The sequence below is a fragment of the Rhinolophus hipposideros genome, assembly GCF_964194185.1.
Source record: "Rhinolophus hipposideros genome assembly, chromosome: 12".
Taxonomy (NCBI): Eukaryota; Metazoa; Chordata; class Mammalia; order Chiroptera; family Rhinolophidae; genus Rhinolophus; species Rhinolophus hipposideros.
Window position 1 is genome coordinate 52,745,849 of NC_138058.1, and position 23,479 is coordinate 52,769,327.

Below are 23,479 nucleotides of genomic sequence, written 5' to 3' on the forward strand. Positions count from 1 at the left end.
AGTGCAAATCAAGATGCTTTCTATTTTTTGAGTGAGAGAATTTCTCATGGAAGAAGGTTCTTATGCTTTGCAGGGGGTTTTGGGGTGGGGATTCGGGGTGGGGGGGAGGGCTTGGTCCTCTTAACCTGATTTGCCTGTTAACTCCCATTCATGGAGAGATTAGGAAGCGGTTTATAGGGGCATGATGAGACCTGAACAGCTGCTGGCCCACACGTCTCCCTCTCTTCTGCTTCCCCCAATTTCTATAGGAACTTTATCATGTAAAGAAGAGTAGCAACCAAGGGGGCCACCCTTTTCCGGTTCTCACTGGACTTTTTAAATTTGCGTTGGTGAAATTTACTCCATGGTGGGACTATAACTTTAAAGAGGTGTTCCTCTATCTTGAAGCTGAACAAGACCTCAAGTATCCCTTTTATGTTAGAATCCTTCAAGTTTAGCTCAGAGTCTGGTAATAAAAGACGCTTGATGCATGGTTCTCGAATGAATATATGAACTTAATTTTTCCCACCTGATAACTAGGAATGATCTTGTAATAGGATAGTAATACCCGGTGATAGTGTCATTAAAGGTTGAGGTGGTTTGATAGAGGGGACAAGTGACCTCAGCAACACTTGATGTCCTAAGGATGGCTGTTGCTCATTATACATTTATATGTAAGAAAGGCTGCTGGGGTCCCCTGCACTCCTGCATGTCAGTGACTCGGCATGTGGGGGGATTGCAGGAAGCTGGGCCACAGTGCTTGGGGGCCACAGAGAAGTTTTGGAGATGTTCTCTGCTGTGGAGAACGTACAAACCCAATGGGTTTTATAATCTAGGCTGTCATTTGGCCGTAGCGGCTCTCCTCTGCCACCAGGGGTACCTTCTTGGAGGGGATATTAGCAGTGTTTGAGAGCTATAGGGGCCAGTTAGAAAGGTGCCCTTGGATGCGGTGTTAAACCTCTCCAAGGGTCAGCTTCTTTATGTGAAAATGCAGGGGACACAGGCACTCTGCCTCAGGCTCACGGTGTAGCACAGGTGCCTGGCGCAGAGGAAATGCGCGGCCATTGACAATTACAGAAGGTTGTCGGGACTCTTCCTCTTGTCTGGATTCCAGTTAAGGCCCAAAGCTGAAGCCAGAAGGCCCCACGACCCCCATAGTAAATGAGGAGAGGTGCCACTAAACTTCACACAGGTGGGGCCATTCAGGTAGAACCTGCACCGTCACCAACGCCCCCTTACCCAGGTCAGTCAGCAGAAGGGAAGGACCTGAAGAAGGGGAGGGGTCAGCTGCCACTTGGGCAAAAAGCAGTGTTCAGGGTAAGGGCCCTTACCCCCCCTTCCTCCATGCATTGCCTTCCCCAAGCCAAAGGAAGGGGCTTCAAAAGACTCACCCACAGAGACTACAGGGACCGATGGGGAGGGGAGATAGGCCTCTCGTTCCCTACAGACCTCTCTGAGCAGAACTCAGGGGCCCATGGGGTGCACTTTAGGAGCAGAGCTTGCAGAGAAAGTTTGGGGGAGTATTCTTGGAGTCTAGCTGCACTCTCCCTGTCAGGGTAAAAATAGGGGGTGCTTGACATGTGGTCCCTGAAGTTGGGATGCTTATTTCAAGGTAGGGATGTTTCTGAAGCAGTAGGGGTGCTGCTGGAGGAGCTTAGGCATGCAGGGCTCAGAAGGCCAAAGGTGAATTGAGATGGGAGGAGAAAGGGGGCCTCACCCCATCCTAGCTCTCCTCAGACCCCTGAGGGGAAGCGAACCCCAGCCATTCCCATGGCTCTGTGTGAAGGAGCTGCCCAGGGGACTACTGCGCCAAGGGATGGGACACCCGACTCAGAGAGAGAGAGACGGGGCATAGATCTCTGGCCCAACAAGAGAGGGCCAGGACACAGCTGAATACTGCCGCCCTTAGCCCCAGGTATCCACACATATCATCTACTTAGAAATCACTGAGGGGGGCAGGTAGAAAAGGGTAAAGGGGGTCAAATACATAGTGACGGAAGGAGATTTGACTTTGGGTGGTGAACACACAATGCAATATACAGATGATGTATTATAGAATTGTGCACTTGAAACCTATGTAATTTTATTAACCCGTGTCACCCCAATAAATCTAATAATGAAAAATAATAAAGTCATGTGATACATGAAAGGAAGAAAGAAACATAGAAAGGAAAGGGAAAGAAAAGAGAAGAAAAGAAAATAAGAAAAGAAAAGAAAGAGAAAGAAATCACTAAGAATTTCTGGCCTAGATGAGACAACAGAGAGGCCACGGACACTCTCCCTCCATCAGCTGGCCAGTCACTTAAGGAGATGTCTGCCACCTATTCCTCATCTCCGTGCCCACACCAAAAGAGGAAAGGTGATATCTCAGAAACAGTCCATGAGCCACCACGGTCTGCTGCCAGCCTGGGGGTGTGGGGGGAACGGCTATACCTTGCATTTTAAACCCAAGAATGTCTAGATTACTGGAATAATTAAGATGTCATTAAAGATATAGTTGGAGCAGTAACTGGAGGAAAAAATGAAAAACATTTCCTATTTGTATGCCAAGGCTACTTAAATCAGGACTCTTTGTGTACACTGTTATTAGCATGAAAAACGACAGGATAATGGTATAGAATGAGCTTTCTGGAGCCATAGTGTCTGGGTTTCATTCTCAGCTCTGCTCCTTACTAGCTGTGTGGCAAAGGGCAAGCTCCTAAACTGCTCTGTGCTACATTTTCTTCAAAGTGCACATTAGGGCTAAGAATGGTACGTACGCCTGGTGTTGTGAGGGTCACTAAACGCGATAATCAGCTCTTGGAACAGGGCCTGGCACACAGCAAATGCTCGATCAATGCTAGGTCCTATTGTTATCCTTAAACAATGTTCACCTTAAATACATGAACAAAATCAACTAGCCCATCAACTTTCTGAAAGCAATGCAAAATCCCGTTACGAAGCAACTCACAGCTTCTCTTTGTGTGGGAAATCAAAGTAGCCCCAAAGACACAATACTGCATAGCAGAGTTCCCACTTTAACACAGAAACCCAGAAAAAGGCATTTTCTTGACCTGAGGTCCTCCTTTGTAGTTCACATGAAGTCGGGTAGGCACAACCTCAGAGACACTGTATCTGTGGCCTGGGTTGTCACTCAGATTAGCTGTTTACCATTACGCCATACGCCACATCCTTCTCTGCGCTTCCCTTCTTTTCATACGTGACCTTTTCCCTTTCAGCTGCCAGGGAATATTTCTGGGCAAAACATCACATCATCTTCTAAAGGTAGCAATACAATAAAATTCAAGGTAACAGTCATTCTGAATGAAAATGACACAAACACAGAGATAATCTTGGAATTGTAAAAACAAACAAACAACAAAACCCAAAAATACGAAGCCTCACTCTTCAGCCTTAGCAATCTGATCCCATTGATTTCTGTGCCCACGTTCCTGGCAGCTGTTAAAATGTTACTGGAGTCAGTGGAGCTGGACCAGTTAAGATGTTAACTTCTACACTATCGCTTAAAACACAATATTGCATGTTTATGAACTCCCAAGATTAGATGAAATCACTCTTGAACACTTGCCTGCTTTGGCAGCGGGGCTTTTAGGTGATGAATATGTGAGAGCTGATGGGTAGGTTACGCCCTTCTGGGGTTTACCTTCTGCAAAAGAGAGAGAGAGAGAGAAAAGATTTATTTGTAGAGCTAGAGGTTTTAGATGGTTCTGTTCTGATAAGCTGATTCCATCCTTCCAATTTATTTCTCTTGAGTTCAATAAAATCAGTCAGTCTCCCCCATGCTGAATTGTTGATTACAAGAAGAAAGTCAAGTGGCATTTTATCTTCTGTATTGCCTGTGTTTTATTAATATTAGAAAGGAAGTAATAAAATCTCCATGACTCAGAGTTAACATTAGCAACCCTTATTTTTACCCACAAAGATGTGACATGGAAGGTTTTCATATATGTGGCTCTGAATGTTTAATTAGGTCAGTAGATGGAGTAAAAACATTCCCCATGCTCTCCTTTAGATGCTGGAGAGCTCTGGTCACGGAGTGGCTATGTGGGAGTCGCTACCTCTCACTTTCATGGACCCTGTGGGGACCATTTGAATTCTATGACATTAGAGAAACCTGAAAGTAGGTAAACATACATCAGCCTTGATAAGCATTTGTTGCCCACCCAAGGGAGAGAGAGTTTAGATGCCAGGCTAGGAGAAGGAATGCTAACGTATATCAGGGAAACAATGGAGGCCTAAAAAGACAAAAACAATCAGGTGATGGGGCTGGGTAAGCACTTCCAAGCTTGATAGGACTAATATGGCCTGAGGAGATGGTTGTCAGAGGCTTCCTCGACCAGCAGGTCAGGCCTGAAATTCCACCACAGGAGCTTTGTTCCGCAATAAAAGAGAAAGTGTCTCTGGAATGTAGAATTCCCCCAAAGGTAGGTACTTGTCTCACCTGGAACTTGAATTCCCAGCGCCCAGAGCAGTGTCTGATATGTAATAGGTGCTCAGTAAATATTTATTCAAAGGAATATCTTAATGCTTAGATCTCTGTTACAATTCAAACATCCTTGGGAGGTTATCCAATGTTTCCACCTAATAACAAAAACACTTTAACTCTCAACCTGAGGGAATATTTTTATAGGCTGGGGCTTGGGAGGAGATGGTGAGGAGTGTCAATTGGAGAGCCCAGCGGGGTGGAACACAACCTAGTGCATGATTTTGCCAAACATGCTATTGGTACAAAGGATTGTGGGGTCCTGAAGCAGACAGAATAACAGGGTCTCAAGAAGGGCTTGGGATTGGAAGTAAGAAAATATAGGTTTCTGTTTCTATTTTAACATTAACTGCCTTAATCTCTGAGGCTGTCATTTATTTTCATTCAGAAAAGATGGACAACGATATGACACAAAGTTGTAGGACCTAATGGAAAAAAAAGTTAAAATGTTTGGGAACTATATATTGCCATAGAGATGCAAAGATGTATTCTAGTATTACCCATAAATGTCACTCAAAAGGGGAATGAGGCAAAAGTTTGGGCTTACTTGAGTTACTTCATCTCGTTACAGTCACCTGGGAGCAGAGCTTGGCATTTCCAGGTTTTCCGCCCTTTTAGGTCTGCTCCAAATAGACAACAACTGAGGTTATTTCAGACCCAAGGTGGACCCTTGGATGTGACCTCACTTTATCAACAGAGCGCTGCAGAGACAACATTTCTCTCTATTTCCTATTCTTCTCACATCTAAAATCCTATGGTTCTTTCTGTTTCTATGCAGAGGGGCATGAGCTTAGTTTTCTGAAATGTGAATCAAAAAACAAGTGGACTATTTGAGGAGGTCCTTCTCTGACCTTTCCCATTCCTTCCGAAAGCTTGTGCTGACCCAAAAGGTACATCCCCTCTCCTGCTCCCCCACCCCAGACCAAAGCGAGTTAATTAAAGGAGCACAGCAACATGTGAAAACTGGAAATGACCTAGAGAAAGGTCACGGAGGCATCTGAGACTTCAGAGGAAGATTCTGACACTATCCAGAGGCTCGTTGGCCTTGAGCCTCTGGGGAGCAGACCTTGGCCGCCAGTCAATTGATACCCTTACATGGAAGTGCGCTTTCCTAACTAACTCGCCCATTCAAAAGATACTCCTAGCCATTGCAGAAGCACAAATGTTTATCACAGGCAAAAACTGTTTTCGGTTAAACGTCACTAGGTGGAATGAGGGGATATGGAAGTTGAGATTTATAGGGAATAATCTCAGCAGATTGATTTTCACTTAAAATTCCAAAACATCTCTACTCTCATGGAATTAATTTTTCTTTTAAACCTCTGTTGGGATTCTTGAATTGCAGACTAAGGACTTTAGATCAAAATACTCATATTTAGCCAGGAGCTACTTGGTAAACACTTAATGTGGAGATTATATTTCTCTCTATGTTCAACAAATTTGTATTCTAGACTTAGCATTTTCATATGGCTCCTATTCTGAATTCTTTGTTACAAGGCAAACCTCACACACAGTACTATGATTGGTGACTTTCCACTATCTGACTTAGAAACCAGTCTAATTTGAACCCTAAGTAGGCAGAGAGGGGGAAATCTCTTCTTTATATAAGAATATCAGTTAGTAAATGTGAAAGGAATGACAGAATTAGAACAACTATAATTTTGCAATTACTAATGTAATTTTTATGACAGCAAGGATCATCAATAGATGTTAAAACCACCGGGGAAATTTATTGGAAACAAGCTATTCATGCTGTTTTGAAGTATCACCCGGCAGATTGCTTGTTAATTACAAGGTATCTTCACCGTGGAGAGATACTGCAAAGTATACAAGTCATCAAATGTAGCCTCACCAATAACTGGACAAGCGGACATTATGTGCCTCCTGGTGTGGTCATTGTGATAAGACATAATGGATGGGCTACGATACTACCTGTGTGGTATCCTTGCCAAAATGTTTAACCTGAATCCAATCATGAGGAAATAACTGGACATGTTTGTGGTCCAGACTGTGGGACATATTGCTAGACAACTAGCTGCGACTTCAAAAATGTCATTGCCATTCATGACCAAAAAAGGCAATGTGGTAAGATAGTTCCAGATTAAAGGACACTAAATAGACATGACAAAGAAATGCAGTGGATGATCTTTGATTGGATTGTGACTCCAAAAGCAAAAGAAGAATAAATTACTATTAAGACTGTTTTGGGGGTAATTAGGTACAATTGAATGCAAACTATTTATTAGATAATATTATTGTATCAATGTTAATTCTTTCGGCATGGCATTAGTATAGTGGTTATTTAGGAAAATGTTCTTGTTCTTACAAGATGTATGCTGAAGTATTGAAGGATTAAGTGTCATGCTACCCACAGCTTTTTTTTCACATGGTTCAGAACAAAATATAGATAGATGATAGGTAGATAAATAAAGCAAATGTTGCAACGTATTAACAACTAGTGAATCCAGGTGAGGGGATTATAGGTATTCATTGTAATATTCTTTAAAATTTGTCTGTAGGTTAAAAAATTTTCAAAATAAAAGTTTAGATTGGGGAAATTCACAAATACTAAAAAAAGGGAGGAGGGTCATGATAATACTAAGATACTTGATTACCTTCTCACTGTGAAATCACAATAATCATTAGCTCACTGGCATCTTTGGAAAAGGGGAAAAAAGGTGAAAAATGATTATCTACAAAAATCATGTGGGGCTAGATAGGGACAACTGATTGACTAGTGAAACAATGATTAAATACGAAGAAATCTCAAATAAAATTGTAGCGTAGTTCTCTAAGAGCCTATCTTTATCTATTCATTTACCAGAAATCTCGAGGAATAAGGTTCTAGATGTGAGATTCACTTGGCCTAACAAAAGGAGTAGTTCAAAAACCGAAGTTATTAAATGTAAGTCACTTAATTAAAAAGTTTGATTGGACTTACAGATAGCTGCAGTGTGTTTAAAATGAGTAATTGGGGCCTTTTAATATTTCCAGACTTTGTAGTGATTTATCACTGTAATTACAATTCATTGTTTCATGATCCTAATTATCAGGAGAACTAATGCTTCAGATTTTTATGAAATGAGGTGGGCCATCAATTAAAACTAACAGCACATTGGAAAGAGCACATTTCATCCCGTGAGGTCACTTAACCCAAGTGCCCATGTGTAGCAGCATTTCTCCAGTGTGTCGACTTACCTGAGACAATGAAGGATTCTCTCCACCGTGGTAGGGATAAGGACTGGACACCATTGGAATAACTCCCTCTATAGCCAGATTGTCCAGCTACTTTCCGAACAAGTATTTTCCCTCCTGAATTATCAAGCACACCACTATGAAGAGGGAAAGAAAATTTTTGTTTTGAGGAATAAAACAGAAAAACATTGTTTGACGTGATAAACTGATTATCCGACTAGCCGCCATCTTTATTTAGAGATATGAAAGCAGCAAGATTAAGAAAAAATTGACTTTGACCTGCAAACCCACCCCCTAAGAATGGTGCCTCCTTCACATGGCCCGGCGTGTGACCTCCCAGGTTAGATGTCCTTCTTTTTCTCATTGCAGGACCTGATTGTTCAGTCAGCTAGGAATTTCTCTTTGCTACCATGCCTCAAATTTCTTTTCCTTGGTTTCCTTATTCCCACTAGTTCTTTTAAGTAAAACCTCTTACCTGACAATTTCCCATTTGGTTTTGTGACATCACAGAATGACTCCACTTATTTCAAAGGGTGATATGGCTTTTTAAAATGCAAATTATTCCTTTTATTTTGGGCCAGGAAAAGAAGGTGTGCAGCTAAATGGAACGCATTGAAAAGAGTCTCCAAAGACCAGAATTGTTTCTTGACAGGGTTTTGAAGGTTTTAGATCCTGACGTGACAGTAACTGAAATATCTACCTCTTTCCTTCTATGGCAGGAGCTCCATTCTGGTTCCTAAATATCACTTTCACATTGTCATTTCCTTGCCCCAGAGGCTAAAATGGCTCCTGTGGGCATCTGTAATTTATGGCATGGGGTAGCTAAAAAAATTACTTAGATTTGTTCCTATCAACACCCTTCCTTCCCTCCAGGAATAAGAATTGCCCTTTCCTGCTCTCCCACCTTTATGGTGAGTCAGCGACTTTCAATATTCAACTTCCCAATGACCCAGAAGGAAAGAAAGTGATAATAATGTTTGACATGAAAAACAGTGAATTGCTTTAAAATCATTCCCACATATGGTATCTGCCTAGGTCCTCTCAGCAAACCCGTGAGTCATGCAGTAGAGGGAATGTTCTTATTCCCAACGCATAGAAACAGGCTTAGACAGGTTGAGTGACTCACTCCAGATTTTGTAGCTAGTAAATAGCAAGGCAGGGATTTGAACTTAGGTCTAACTGACCAGGAGTCCTGGGTTTGTCCAATTTGGTCACAGTTGCCTGTCAGGGTTCAAAAGCACAGGTACCTCCTGACAACAATAACTCATCGTTCCCTGGTGTCTTTGCAAGCCGGGTCTCTCTTCAATCAGAAGCTCTCAGAATCAGGTTGCATCATTTCTCCTAGCTCCAGAAAGGCTAGGAAACCAAGTGATTCTCAGCACCCCTGAAAACCACGTGATTCTCACTCATGTGTCTCTGTTCATTCTACTCTTTTTGCTCTGGAGAACCTGGTTCCCACTTCTGCCTGACTAGGCCTGTGTCACCGGGTCCTAACACGGCCTTCTCCACAGAGATTCAGGCCCCTGAAAACCACGTGATTCTCACTCATGTGTCTCTGTTCATTCTACTCTTTTTGCTCTGGAGAACCTGGTTCCCACTTCTGCCTGACTAGGCCTGTGTCACCGGGTCCTAACACAGCCTTCTCCACAGAGATTCAGGCCCAGCTTTGCCAGGCCCCTTCCTCACGACAACTTAAAATCCTGTCTCACAACCAAGACTCTGGTTTTATTTGATCTTTTCTACTTCCTAAAAGTTTCTTGAGTTAATTTCATCTCCCAACTAGATTGGAAATTTTTGTATTTAAAGGACAATGTATTAGAAGGACTGTCAGTGGTGACTGAGCTCTGCTCCTACTGGCTTTTGCAAGTCGGTTGCTAAGGTTTTCAGGATTGTGCAAGCCGGTTCATTTCGCATTCGTAGCTTGAAATCAGCCATGGCGGGAGTATTTATACCACAAAAACTGGTAAATCAGCAACTCCACCCTTTTTTGGAGAGTCTGTTGTTACACATTTACCAGCACGGGCGTAGGCTAAAAATTCTCATTATTAAAAAAAGTTCTCCCATGGTCCCTTTCCTTATAATCAATGGGGAAAATAAAAATAACTCTCGACTTTTTATTTTCTCCCAGAGAAATCATCCTGCCCCTAGATTTATATTCTATCATATTGAAATGTGTATGTATATGCAGCAGGCACTTGCTGTTGTTGAAGAGTCAGAAGCACTTTAGCTGCCACTCAGAGGGAGGGAAAATGGGGAGGGGGAGCTGTGCTGAGCTTCCCTCGGGCTATTCAAAGGGAATAGGGAGGGCCCAGGGGGTTCTCAAGCTGGACTGGGCTGCTGATATCCCTTGTGAGGGTTCTGTAAGACCAAAAACCCAGACTTTGGCAAAGGTGCAGATGTACACCTACTGTGTTCTTGTAAGATTTTTCTGGTTGCAGAAGAGACTGAAGCCTCGATGGAGGACCTGGATGTCCCCAGACATTCTCCTAGAGAAGGGCAGATCCTGGGGAGGTCAGTGGTCGGTAAACCACAGGAGGCCACAGCAGTCCAAGGAGGTCAATGCACTGGATACTTGAGCATCATAGGAGATACTGGAGGAGGGAGAGAGGGGCTCCTGAAAGGAGCTGTGGTTCCACTTATGAAGCACATGGGGGCAGAGCCGTGGTAATTTGCTGAACATGGCCTTGAGGTTTGCCTTCTTCCTAACCCTGGTTTCAGGGGACTGGGATAAGCTGAAATAGCATCTAGGCTCAGAGGAAAGGGACTTCCCACCACTAGGCTGGGTTTTGAATGGCTGTCACTCTTAGGAGGTCATCGGGTGAGAAATCAGCCTGAAGAGTGCTCTGCATGGAGATGGCCTCTGATTTGCCCCGTCTCAGAGAAATGCCCCCACTCCCCAGCACCAGGTCCCACATGAAACACAGAGGTTAGTTCAGGACAGGACTGGCCAAAATGTGATGTCTCAGTTATGTTCATTATCCCTTTGGTTTGAAAGGATCCAGGAAATCACGCATAAGACATCTGATTTTGATATATTGTATGAATATTAAATCCATTAAGCTGAATATGATATCTGAATTTTTAAACCAAAGCATGGTCTCTTCAGTTTCCCAATTCTAACTGGGGGGGACTCTGGCAGGACAATGACAGGAGGTGCCTCACGCACTTTCCATTTATGTTCTCGGTCTTAAATCCTGCCTTCTGAAAACAGACTTCCGCTGTTGTGAAAAACAAAACAAATAGTATCCAAAATTCCTATGTTCTTCCTGAAGACCATTCTTCCTCCTCCCCACGGAGGGTGGTACTTCTTTCCAAATAGAGTTTCCTACTCTAGCAGACACTGTCTGCAAAGCTACAAGGACATGCAGTTGTTCGAGTAGCAAATCTTGCTTTTTGAAACAAAACATGCAAGCTCTTCTCCTCTGCCCTTCTACCCTCATCTGTATTCCTCCCAGCAGCTCCCTAGATTCCAACCCAGCTGCTGGAATTGCTGAATCCTGCTCCTGGTCAATCCCTTCTATGTGTCTGTCCATCACAAAGCCTTTGCTAGCTCTAGTGCTCCATAGTCCAAATCCCCCTCAAGTCCTCACTTTGTACTTTAAACAGTACTGGGACCCCTGTCCTTATGGAATGTGTCACCTGGGCTCTGGGCAGTTGTGGACATGAGTTCTAATCCTAAATGTGCAACTAACTAGCAATGGACTTAATTTCCCTAGGCCTCAGTTTTTCTTCTAACAGATGGGGATGCTAACAATAGTCTCCTAGGGTTGCGATGATGCTAGAAGGAGAGAATCAGAGTGAAAGGGATTAGTTATCAGTATGAGGATATCTTTGAACAGGTGAAATTAACTCGCATGGCTCTGTCCTGCGTAAGAAACGTGGAGAGGCAAGAGAGAGCCAGCAAGTGCCAGAGGAAGCCACTGCCAACGATCTCAGATCACAGTTGGAAACCTACAGGCAACCTCAAAACAGGCTCAGCCTCTGCAGCAGATGCTAGTGTCTATGTAGACACAGGCTGGAGAATACTGAGTGGTAGAGCTGCGTGGGCAAGCACATATGTGTGTAAGGATGATGTAAGCACGCACATGTGTGGGAGGCATGCACAGAAACACATGTATGGATTTGTACACCTCTTCCCTTTTGGCACGACTTCGATTTCAGAGCGCAAGCAAAATATTTGTATTCCATAGTCTGGAGTGAAGAAATAGCACTTAGTGTTTTTCTTGAATGTGCCACTCCTTATCCTTATTAGAGCCTGGGAATCCTGCTCCCATCGAAAAATCAGTTAGCTCATCATCCCGCTGTAGGGCTAGGGAAAGGAAAAGTATGGCCAGCCGAATCTACTAGTCATTGTTACACCTTATTTTACACAGATTTTTTTCTTACTGTCTCCCCAAATTTCAGAGAAGTTACCGGTTAGACACCTGGAAAGGGAATGAATTTTACATCTCCCGTCTCTCTGGCAAAGATACAATTGAACAGTCAATTGACTGATGTGCAAGTAAAGAAAAGGAAAATGATACCAGAAGCCTGAATAATTCAGAAATTTCATCCAGTATCCGGTAGCTGAGAACTACCTTAGGAGCCACATCTTAGAGCAGTGCTGGGTGCTGTTTAGGAGCACGAGCGCTGGACTTAGCTTCTAGTCCCTATTCTGATACTAAATTTTAATAGTGTGGCTTTAGAAAAGCGAGTCAGCCTCTTCACCTGTAAGGTGTGGATAATAGTAGTAGATACCGCATAGGGGAATTGTGAGGACTAAGTAACACTGATGAGTTTCTTGACATATACACATTAGCCTTATTATCGAAGATATTGGAGTGTTTTGACTCCAAGCCTAAGAAAAGGAGGTGTGAGAATTCTGCAAAGGTCACTTTGCCTCTCCCTATTTAGGAGGTGACTCAGGCCAAAGCATGGCATGCCTCCTATTCTCCTTCCTGGATCCCAAACCAACAGCTGACCAAGCAGTACCACCTTTCACCCTTCTCACTTTCCCTGGTCCATTTGTCTCCAGAAATCACCATAGCTGTGACATTTCTTCTTCAATCTTATGGGTCTTTCTTAGTCACATCCCTGTTATTTCCTTGCTCAGCACAAACAGGGAAACACAAAAAAATGCTTGACATCATCCTGAGCTTTGGTTTCCTTGTCATGAACGTGAAAGAGAATTCTTCTCCCCTCCTCATTAAGGTGTAAAGAGAAGTCAGTCCTTTCCACAGAGTACTGGGAAAGGAGATTCAGGGCCACGCACTGCTTCTGCGTAATTCCATGGGATAGGGTTGCCAGAAGAAATACAGGATGCTCAATTAAATTGGTACATTTTTGTTGCTAAAGCAGGCAAGCCTGCACTGGGGCTCCCTGCCCACCCCCTGATTGCTACTTGTTAAGTAGCTCAGAGCTGCCCACCTGTGAACTGCAGCGGCACACACGCTGGAGTAGGATGAATAGACGTCTGTGCCATAAACGTGGTATTTGGGGTCCCGGCATCCTGCTGGACATTTCACAACAAACTCAGGATTGATGATCTTTCCAGCTTTGACATCACAGTTTATCTGAGGCACATCTGGGAATACAAGATGAAGTCAACATTACACCTCGTGGCATCAGCTTATGTATGGGGTGACTTGGTTAGGTCATAACTGTTCATGTATGTAATCTCGAAGAGCCAGAGCCTGGCCTGACCCTAGATCCACTTCATATAATCAGCGCAAAAATGTAACTAGGAAATGCCTCAGACCAAAAGCACAGCCCTGACCATCCATTGCCTTTAATCGCTGAGAGCAAAAACAAAAAGGCGTATTGCTGTGCTTATATGGACAATCAATTAATTGAAGAAGAGAACTCTGGGAGAAGACCTGCCTCCAGCGGCCAGAAATACTATCTTGAGTCAATGGCCGAAGAGCCCTGGCGTTTCAGATGCTCTGGAGCTAGCCCAGGAAAAGAGAACACTCTCAGACAACCTGACAGGAAGATGCAAAGGTATTCCGGAAAAGGCTAACAAGGGAGCGTGGACGTTGAGGGCAAGACTGGCCTGCTGTAGCAGAGGTCCCATGCTGGAGCCTGGTGCAAGGATGGGCATGGGTAGGGCCAGAACAGGTGCTCGAGTACTTGTATTCTATGGATATGTGGGACGCTATGGAAGATTTTTGGAGAGACAGATAATAAAAGTGATCTTTTGTCTTGGTCCCAGAGGATGGATCCTAAATCCAGGGTCAAGATAGGAGTGATCTTTTTCCATCTGCCTCAACACTTGGTGGAAAGCTGGGAACTCCCCGGCTGAGCATCCAGGAGAAGCTCATTTATCCTTTCCTCCTTCCTTTTCAGCTTTGTGAGTGTAATCGCCAGGCTAATATTATTCAGTGCAGTAGGTGAGTCTTCTGGAGCTGAAAGCTTTCCTAGGGATGAGGTGGGCAGATGGCCTAGTGGCAATACCCACAAGGAGGTGTGGCTGCATCTTCCCTCAAAAAGATTTCCCTCAGAAATGGAAGGAAAACCTCCCAGATGACACTATAAGGTGTCCTTCAAGTTGGGAATGTCTTTCATTCTAGGCCCCATTCTTCAGAAGGGACTCTGAAACATGAGCACAGTTCAAAGAGTAAGCAGGCTCAGGAAGGGTCTGGAAACCACCAGATGTGAGTGATGGCTGGCAGAAATGGATTCTTTGGCCGTAAGAAGGAGCGAATTTGGAGGCAAGTGATAGTTGTCTTCACAAGTAGGACTGTTTTGTGTTAAGACACCAGAGGGCAGAGTTAGAACTAAAGGATAGATTTTTATATGGAGGCAAATTTGGCCAAGAAGAACTTTCTAGTAATTGAAGTTGCCCCTTGAAGCAGTGGACTGCCTCATGAGCAGGGAATGGGCTGGCAGGGACTGAACACTTAAAGAGGGGATTTTCCACATTGGGTGGGAGAAAGAAATAAAGCCCCGCCCCATGCTAAGAGTCTGTGATTACATACATGGATTCAGGATCTCTGCCAGGCCACCCACCCTCTCACTGAGTTACTGAGATGGTCTCAGAGTTGTTAATGGCTTCCAGCTGTATCCAACACGCACACTTTTTTTTTTAACCCTTCGATACCTGAATGGAACAGAGTTGGCCTTTCATTCAGACTGGAGAGAACTGACGTTAGAACTCCTGCTCTTTTCTTAAACACCCCCTCCCAGACAATCTTTGCCACTCAGGGCTGGGCCAGAATGGAAGTGCTTCTCCTGGAGCCTGGGGGCTGAGTTTGATCACAGGCTAAAACAATTTGTGGTCCACATTAAGAAGTGGAACCCTGTGCTTAAAACAGTTTTGTGGTTTCCTTCTCCCCACCACAGGTTGCCTCCTCTCCAAAGTTATTTTCTTTTTTCTTTCATTCTTTTAAATCCTGACATTCAAGGCTGCATTTACTATTTTGAGTCTTAGAGATTTGTGTTTTTGTTTTTGTTTTAAGGCAATTTGGGGACTGACGATGCCACTGTAGGCTCTCCTTAAATTAGTTAATTATTTGATCCCTGGGTGTAACTGAATGCGTCCAGCTCTGCTTCTTTCTGCAGATCACTTCCCCACTCCCAAATGCGTATCCTCCCTTAGATGGAAAAAAAAAAAAAGGAAAAAAAAGAAAGCATTCTTTCTTGGTTCTTAGTTATTTGAAATAGGAGGTGAAAACTTCTGTAAACTGGGGTTCAATTTGAATGTACCTTTGGCTCCCTAAGATTTCGGATCCCTGGCAGGCCAACCCAAATCTTCTGGAGTTGAGTAAATGGCTATATCTAGAAGCTTACTGCATGAGTATTATACAGTGATTAAACCTATTGAAAAACTTACAGGTGCACACAGAACATACAGTAGAGTTTTCCATGAAATAGTTGGTTTAAACAGACGAGAAAAATGTCATGTGGGAATATTTTACTTCCTGCTAATCTATTCCCCACCCCTTCCTCTAGGGGGCTTGTGTGTATTGGTTTGTTTTGTCTTGTTTTTTCATAGATCTAAGAAGTAATTTAAATAAGATCAGCTTTATCTGTGCCCAACCAGATTAGCAAAATTGGTGGATCAACTTGTCCCATGGGCACGGGGGTGGGGGGGCGTGGGGGGATGGGGAGGTGGAGGAGAATGAAATGAAACTAAGCACATGTGCTCATGCACTTTGGAAAAACAGGGTGCAATGGCAAAGTGTGGCTAAAGGGCAATTATTTGTTAAATTTGTACAGAACATCAAGTTGGAGAGAGTGAGCTAATTAAAATTTTCAGAGAAATTGCCCAAATCACTGGACATTATAATGTCTAAATCCAACTGGGAAGAAGCAGCCATTTGCATCTTTTTGGCAGCTCTTCTTTGAGTATATGGAAGACATGATTTATTTCTTTACAGTATCCTCACAGTTATTTGTGAAACAGTCTGTTGTCCTGTAACCTTCCAAGAAATCCTCCATCTACTTAAGGACCAAATTAAATGGTTTATCTTTGCATTTCCTCTGACTGCTTTTGAGCTATTCCATCTCACAGCTTAGGTGTTCCTTTTTTCTTTCTCTGTTGGTACTTAGGTTCATTTTCATCTCTCCCTTCCCCCTTGTCTGGGCTATATCTCAAAAGTGCAGAAATAAGACTTCCTTAAGAGAACAATTCCAAGTTAAGAGAACAATTCCAAGCTAAGGCAGTTCAAGAAGTATCAGTTTCAGGTCTGAGGGGAACAGGAAGACATTTGACAAATGCCAAACAGAGAGTTGGGTGCTGGGGGGGGCTAGGGGCTGCTGTGCCCTCACTATTAATCTCAGGTGATAACTTTTTAGAAGCCATAAAATGGTTTACTCTAGGAACATTTGGAGAAATTGAGGAGAGAGGCTCTCCATTCCTTCCTGAGTGAACAGTTGCTGGTGGCAGTAATGGAATTCTGGGCTAAAGTCACAGAGATCCCAAGGGCGCCCAGAACTACTTTGGTGGAACGTTTGCACACAGACCTGTTCTTTGGCCATCTGCTCTCCTCTCCCTCAGGTGATTCCTTAAAGTCACCTTGCCTTCCTTCCCACGGTCACTATCACTTTTGTGAAAGAGCTCACATTGGAGCATCTCAGAATCTGCCAAGGATTCCTTCCCACAGGCCCTTGGCACCAGCCACAGGGAAAAGAGAAGAACCACTTGGACCCAGCTGGTTAGAACTGTAAGATAACCTTTAGATACTGCTCACGGAAGTAATGTATCTGCTGTATTGATCAGAAAGGGTTTCTGAACAAAAGACCTCATCTCAGAGGGTTCCTGGGCAAAATGGGTTCTGCCTCAGCCCCTATTTTCATGCAACATTGGAATCAGAGGCAGAACTGCAAATGTTTCTGCTCTGGGTTGGGTCTTCTGCCTGGTCTAATAACAGAGTGATTACTGGGTGATATCACGTACAATCAGCCAGTGATGTAGCAAGCTAAATCAAACTGTGTACTCTAGTTCTTATTTTGCCATTCATCTTTGCAATAATCCCAGGCAAGCCACATTGCTTCTGGAAAACAAATTTCTTAATCTATTCGAGGCCATAATAAGTTTGCCTCCTGGATGTTAATGAGGAAGAATTATTATAACATACAAGCACTTATGCATAAACAGTTTTGATAGTAAATGATTTTGTTGGACCATGATATTCCACTAGAATAAAATCCTATTTTAAGAGAATTATGCAAAAAAGGCTTGCCACTGCTGCCCATGGTAATTTTCAAATGAATGTTGTCTTGTAGACTTGGCTTGTATCATTTCTCATACTTGGAACCCTTTTCCTTTTATCTGTTTAAATGCTACTACTTTTTCAATGTCCCAGTTCCATTGATATCTTTACTCATCTATAGAATATATAATCCATGAAGGCAGGGATTTTTGTCTGTTCTGTTCACTGCTGCTCAATAGAATGTCTGCTGAATGATCGAATGAATGAATGAATAAATGAATGAAGCCAATCCATTAGCAAGTCCTGTTAGTTTTATTTCCAAACCTGCTATTTCTCTCTACCTCCACTTTGGTTCAAGTCACCAACAGGACTGTCAACACAATAGCTTCCTATCTTGTCTTCTTCCTTCCATATTGCCCCAGTCCTTTCTGCATTGAATAGCCAGTGTGATGCTTTTAAAAATGTAATCATATTTCATCATTCTCCAGCTTAAAATCCCTCATTGGCTTTCGGTTGCCCTCAGAATAATGTCCAAGTTCCTTAAGATGGTTTATAAGACCCTAAAAGATTTGGTCTCTGAACTTCTCTCTACTTAATCTCTTAACACTGTTACTTGGATGAAAAGGTGTCAGCCAGCAAAGGCCTGGAAGAAAGGGCTTTCAGGCAGAAGAGCCAGGGCAAAAACTCTGATATGGGAATGGGCTTGATGGTTTGAAGAAGATAAAGGAGGTCTGAAGCTCAGAGAGTGTGTGAGAGAGAGACAGAGAGAGACAGAGAGAGAGACAGAGAGAGAGACAGAGAGAGAGAGAGAGAGAGAGAGAGAGAGAGAGAGAGAGAGAGAGATCCATGACACGGTCTGGGAAGTCAGCAGGGCTCAAATCACATGGGGAATAGACAAATTATTAATCCAAATATGACCAAGAGGTCAACAATTGTTTTTGTGAGAACTCTTCAGGACTGCACAATATTCTTTTCAGAAGAAACTTCTTGACAGGCCTACTTGGGACAGAGGCTGAGCTTCCAAGGGCTTGCATGTGGGCTGAACTGTTCAGAGAGGCAAGGAGAAGAGTCTACCTGTACAAGGGGCTTGTTACATGGGAGAGGGAGGGCGGGGCAGAGATAGTAAGGGAGCCTGCAATAAAGGCTCCGAAATATGATAAAGTAGCAGATGCAGGGAAGTTTCTTCGAGGAGCTAGTAAAGTAGCTAAGTCACAGGGCACCGCAGGCCGGGAAGGCCATGCGAACACAGAGGAGGCTTGATGGAGAAAATCATGAGGCGTACGTTGCAGCTTCTCCAGCTATCATAGGGAGAGCTCCAGACTTGGTATTTACACAGATGTGACCTGACGTCTGAGGAGCCACGGTGGCCAAGCTTCCACTGGAGTGATAACCACTCTAGATGATGAAAGTACAGCTTTGGTCAATAATGGGGCTGGATTTGAATCCAGGTATGTCTGACTCTAACACCATATTGCATTCTCGCCTGAGTCAAGCCTTTGCCAAGAAGATGTGCAGCATCGGAGGTTAAAGAAATATTTTCCCTTGATCATTAAATATTTCTCCAGGAGAATATATACAAGCAACAATGGAGCGAAATGTAGGACATGCGATGGAAATAGTTGATAAAGACAAACCTGGTAAAGGGCACTTGCCTCGGCAGATAACTCCAAGCTCAAGCTTTAAGCACTTCAAAAAATCTATAAAGTTGGCCTTTCTAGCCGATGTTTTTGCCAGGTCTGCGAAAATACCTTTATCCACACTCCATGGAAGGATGTTGATGAAGGAGTAATTGGATAACAGTTAACTTATCTATGGCAACATAGCTTTTGGGCTATGTACAGAAGTTTGTGTCTCTAAAACTAACCTACTTTTAGTTTACAGAGGACTCTAACATACATTTTTTTCATTTGCCTCTTACGGAACACTGAGAGACATATTGTCCTCATTTTTCAGAGAGGTGAGTTGACTTGCTCAGGCTCAATTACCAATTAAGTGGCAGAGCCAGGATCTGAACTCAGGTCCTCTGACTCGAAACACAAAGCTTTGCTAACTCTATCTGGCTGCCTCTTCCATAATTAAGAGAAGGAGTTAAATTTCTGCTTCCCTACTCTGACCTCACAGGGCTTTTCTGAACTTGAAGATCACTGACAACAACCAGTGGGTGAATGCAGGATAGGTCTTGCAAATAGGTTGTGTGTATGAGTGTGTTTGTGTTTGTGTGTGTGGGTGGGAGGGTTGTATGTATCTGTGCATTTATCTCAAACACCTGCAAGGCAACGTGTCTAGTGTAATTTTCCTTCTATCGTTTTCCTGTTATTTCTGAGAATTGCTAGGGTAGAGTTTACTCAACTAAAAATCTGCAACACTGAGAGAATCTGCCTCCCTTTTCACCCACATATCAGAAAGAAGGCTAGAAAGTCAATCCTCTTCTGTTTTCCTGGTCTGAGGGGGGGGGCACACCAATCTGTATGGAGAACACACTGGTATTGGCACCAGTTGTCTACAAGCAGGCAAACATTGGGGATTACTTACAAGTTGCTACAGCTAATAGCATGAGAACCTGCTCAGGAAGCCATGTGCATGTTATATCAATATCTTACACAGAGCTGTGTATCTCTTCATCAGTGTCCAATACATGAAATAACCGACTCCGAGAACAATGACCTCTACAAGGCTGAGGTAGTACCTCTGGGAATTATCCACCCTTTCAATGTTGATTGCAAAAACCTTTCCATGCCCTACAAGATATTAAGGTTAACTTATTGGAGAGAACTATGTGAATTAAAGGTTGTACATTTCACCCCAGGTTACGACTGTATCAACAGACTTCAATGTAATGGAAATATTTCTGAATGTAGCTTCACTGTCTGTGGAGACTGTCTTGATGTTGTTTATCTTGTTGATTGTTGTCTTCATAATCTAGATTTCCTGCTCAGAAAACTCTCAGGGTCCCCACCCTGTAAAGAATGAAGAACAGCAAAGCTTCTCGGGCTGGCATTGCCTGGTCCTGACCCACTTTCCCTCTGTATCACCCATGATTCCTCGACACTTCAACAAAACCATGCCACTCACTGTTTCCTGAGGCCATCTTCCACTTGCTCCCTGTGACATCTGGGCTTAGTCCACCTAGAAAGCCCTCCCACCTACCACTGCTTGTAAAATTTCATGTCCTTCCTTTGATGCTCTTTCAATGTGAATCCTATTGCAGAATAGGATTGTGTGAATCCTTCTTATTCTGATGCAGAGTTTACCACATTTTGTTATTTGTCTGTTCATCCATCCAACAAATACTTGGTGAGCACTAATGGTATCTTCATGGTGCTTTCTGTCTAGTTGGGAATGCAGACTGTATAAAAAAGTGTTATAATAATCCGTGATAAATGTATAGTAGAGGAAGTGTACCACACACAGGCGCCATTGAAACTAGTTTTGTGCGTGTGTTGGCAACAGGAATTTGATCCAGGAAGGCTTCCCTTTGCACATTGATTTTATCTTACATGAGATTGGATGCTCACTAAAGTCAGAGACTTTGCAGGATGGGCGGCCAGTAATATGTAATATTAATTATCATGGCTCTCACCTGTGTGACGCTATCTCATCTGAACCCACTTTGGACTAAGGCCATTGCTTCTGGGGCTCTTCTGGGGTTGCCTTATATGCAGAAAAGTTATTGAGATTTTACACCTTGATAGTTTTTCTTTATCTAGTACACACACTCTGCCAAGGAGGGATTGTTCTAGAGTCACGGGTGGACATAATTTATGTGAAGACATATGATGGGTTTATTACAGTATGGGCTGAAAGGCTCCTGAATTGGAGCAGACCTCTTTCTGAATGTGTAATCTACACATAAATGAAGTTGATCCTTAAAATTCAGAAGGTTTCCTGATGGCCTTAAGAGCAGACTGTTATGAACACGGCTAAATCTTTCAATCATTGTTTGTAGCCTTCAACAATCAAGAGAAATGCAGTCACATTTTGGTCATTTGTTAGAAACTGCTTGAGTAGGTGTGTGCTGACTAAATCTATCAATGAGATACCTCTGGATAAGGTCAGATCTATGGCTTCAAAACATACCAGGAAGATGAGAGCCTTGAAAAAATCACCTCTAAAAATAAACTGTATAAAAAGCTCATTTCATACTTACAGTGACACAAACTTTTCCATGTACTCTACAATAGGTTAATTTATTAAAACATTAACTTATGTTTATTCTTATTGTATTTTTCTCTTTATTTTTTTAAGAAGATAGTCAGGCTTTCATGTTCTCTTACCTTGGGAGCTCAAAGTTGCAGGAGAGAGGACAGGGCTGCCCACGACAACTTTCCCTCAAGACATGGCAATTACCCTTTCCAAATCCCCCTTGTATAGTAGTGGTCAGTAAATTATCCACTGACCAGAACTCTCGGATTGCCTCTTCCATATTTTGCCTTCAGTCCTCTGGGTGACAAGGACTTTTAGTCTTAAACAGACACCGGTGAAAATTGAGGGCTTGCTAGGAGAGAGGTCATAGCACGCTGATGATAATCGGTGGGTTCCCATCCCTCTCTGTAAGCCATTCTGATCTTGATTATCTCTCAAGTCCACCAGTTCTCAAATCTTACTGGGCATCAGAATCACCTAGAGAGCTTGTTAAAACACAGATTGTTGCTCCCTTCCCCTAGCTACAGTTTCAAATTTGGGGTCGGTGGGGTAGAAGGTTCCAGGCAATGCTGATGCTGCAGGTCCAGAAACACACTTTGAGAGCGACTGACCTAGTCCGTTTCACACTGAAGCCAAGGATATTTGTTTAAAGCCCGGCTTTTATGATTTAACTTTTATGATTTAACTTTTAAAACCCTTCAGTAGCTCCTTGTAAGATATATTTTGAGATGTCAACTGTAAGAGTAAAATGATCAAGCTTTCTCTGTTCAGCGAAGAGGAGGGAGGCCATTGTCTCCCCACCTTCTCCACTTAGGGTGTCTCCTTGAGATATAAAAGCCCAATAAAAAGCCAGGCTTTTGATCCTCCAATGCAAGGTCTCTGGCCTTCAGATCCTCGGATCTGTAAACACTTACCTCCAGAAGGAGCTCAGAGGTCTCTAGGTTTACAGGGGACAATTGCGAGGTATGTGTGTTTATCTCTCAAGGAGATAAAAGAAGTTGCAATTGTTCTGTCTTCCACTCTACTGTATACATTTGTGTGACAGTCTGTTCAGATAGATATTTTCATCCTACCTGTACATGCATGTAAAACTGTAATGTTTACTCACTAGTAAATTGTGTTCTCTCTTCATACTTTGGTACAAAGGGGTGTTTTATTGGCAGGATTGTTTTATTTCCCTATCACAACCCTACCCACTATACTCTTTTCTGAGAACCACCCCACCAGCTTACGCTGCCGCAAGTGTTATAGATTCTCCACGAATTTGGGAGAATGAGAGAAATGGTCTACACAGAGAAAGAGGGAGACAGTGAGGCAGACACACAGAAACAAGCAGAGGCACTGATTCCCGAGGCCTTTTCATCTGGTGTACAGCCCAGCTGCTGTCCCTGCCTTGGATTCTGCAATCTATTGCCCAAATCTTTTATTGCTTAAGATTTCTGCTAATTGCAACCAAATAACCTGCACTGAGATACTGCCTGTTGCCTTCATGATGAAGTCCGGATTCCTGGACACGGTAACAAAGATCTTTACTATCTGGTACCTGCCTACCACTCCATCTCTTATCTCAATCCATTCACCTCCTACTCAGTCATATTTAACCACTTTTTAGCTCTTTCTACATTTCAGGACTTGGGCATGCTGTTTTCTCTCTGCTTGTAACACTCTTTTCTCGTCTTTGCTTGGCCAATCCCTATTTGGACTTCAGATATCAGTGTAGATGTCTCACTTCCTCCAGGAAGCCTTCCAAGACACATGGCTTCTTCTCCATATTCTTGGAGTTCCTTTACTTTAGCTCTTGTGTCCTAGCACTTACATAAGATATCATCATTGCCTGTTGGCTTGTATTTCTTCCTCCCTCAATTTTGAGCTCTGTGAGGGCAAAGACTGATTCTCCATCACTGTTGTATCTAGGGTCTAATGCAGTACCTGGTACTTGGGTGGCACCTAATAAATGCTTATCAAATAAATAAATGATGTGCCTTCCTTATCCCCAGTCATCTATCCTAGTGGCAGATTGACAATGATGAGTAGAAAAAAATGAAAA

The 23,479-nt window shown here is 43.1% G+C and overlaps 1 protein-coding gene across 1 annotated transcript in view; it reads right to left on the bottom strand.

Moving 5' to 3' along the window:
• The window catches only part of VIT (vitrin), a 98,030-nt gene that overhangs the window by 41,501 nt on the left and 33,050 nt on the right, over nt 1-23,479 (bottom strand). Inside the window, exons 4-6 of the mRNA XM_081068740.1 lie at nt 13,064-13,220; nt 7,661-7,794; nt 3,548-3,625 (exon numbers count right to left, since the gene is read on the bottom strand). Coding sequence (XP_080924866.1) covers nt 3,548-3,625; nt 7,661-7,794; nt 13,064-13,220 — 369 coding nt within the window. The remainder of the gene's footprint in view (nt 1-3,547; nt 3,626-7,660; nt 7,795-13,063; nt 13,221-23,479) is intronic.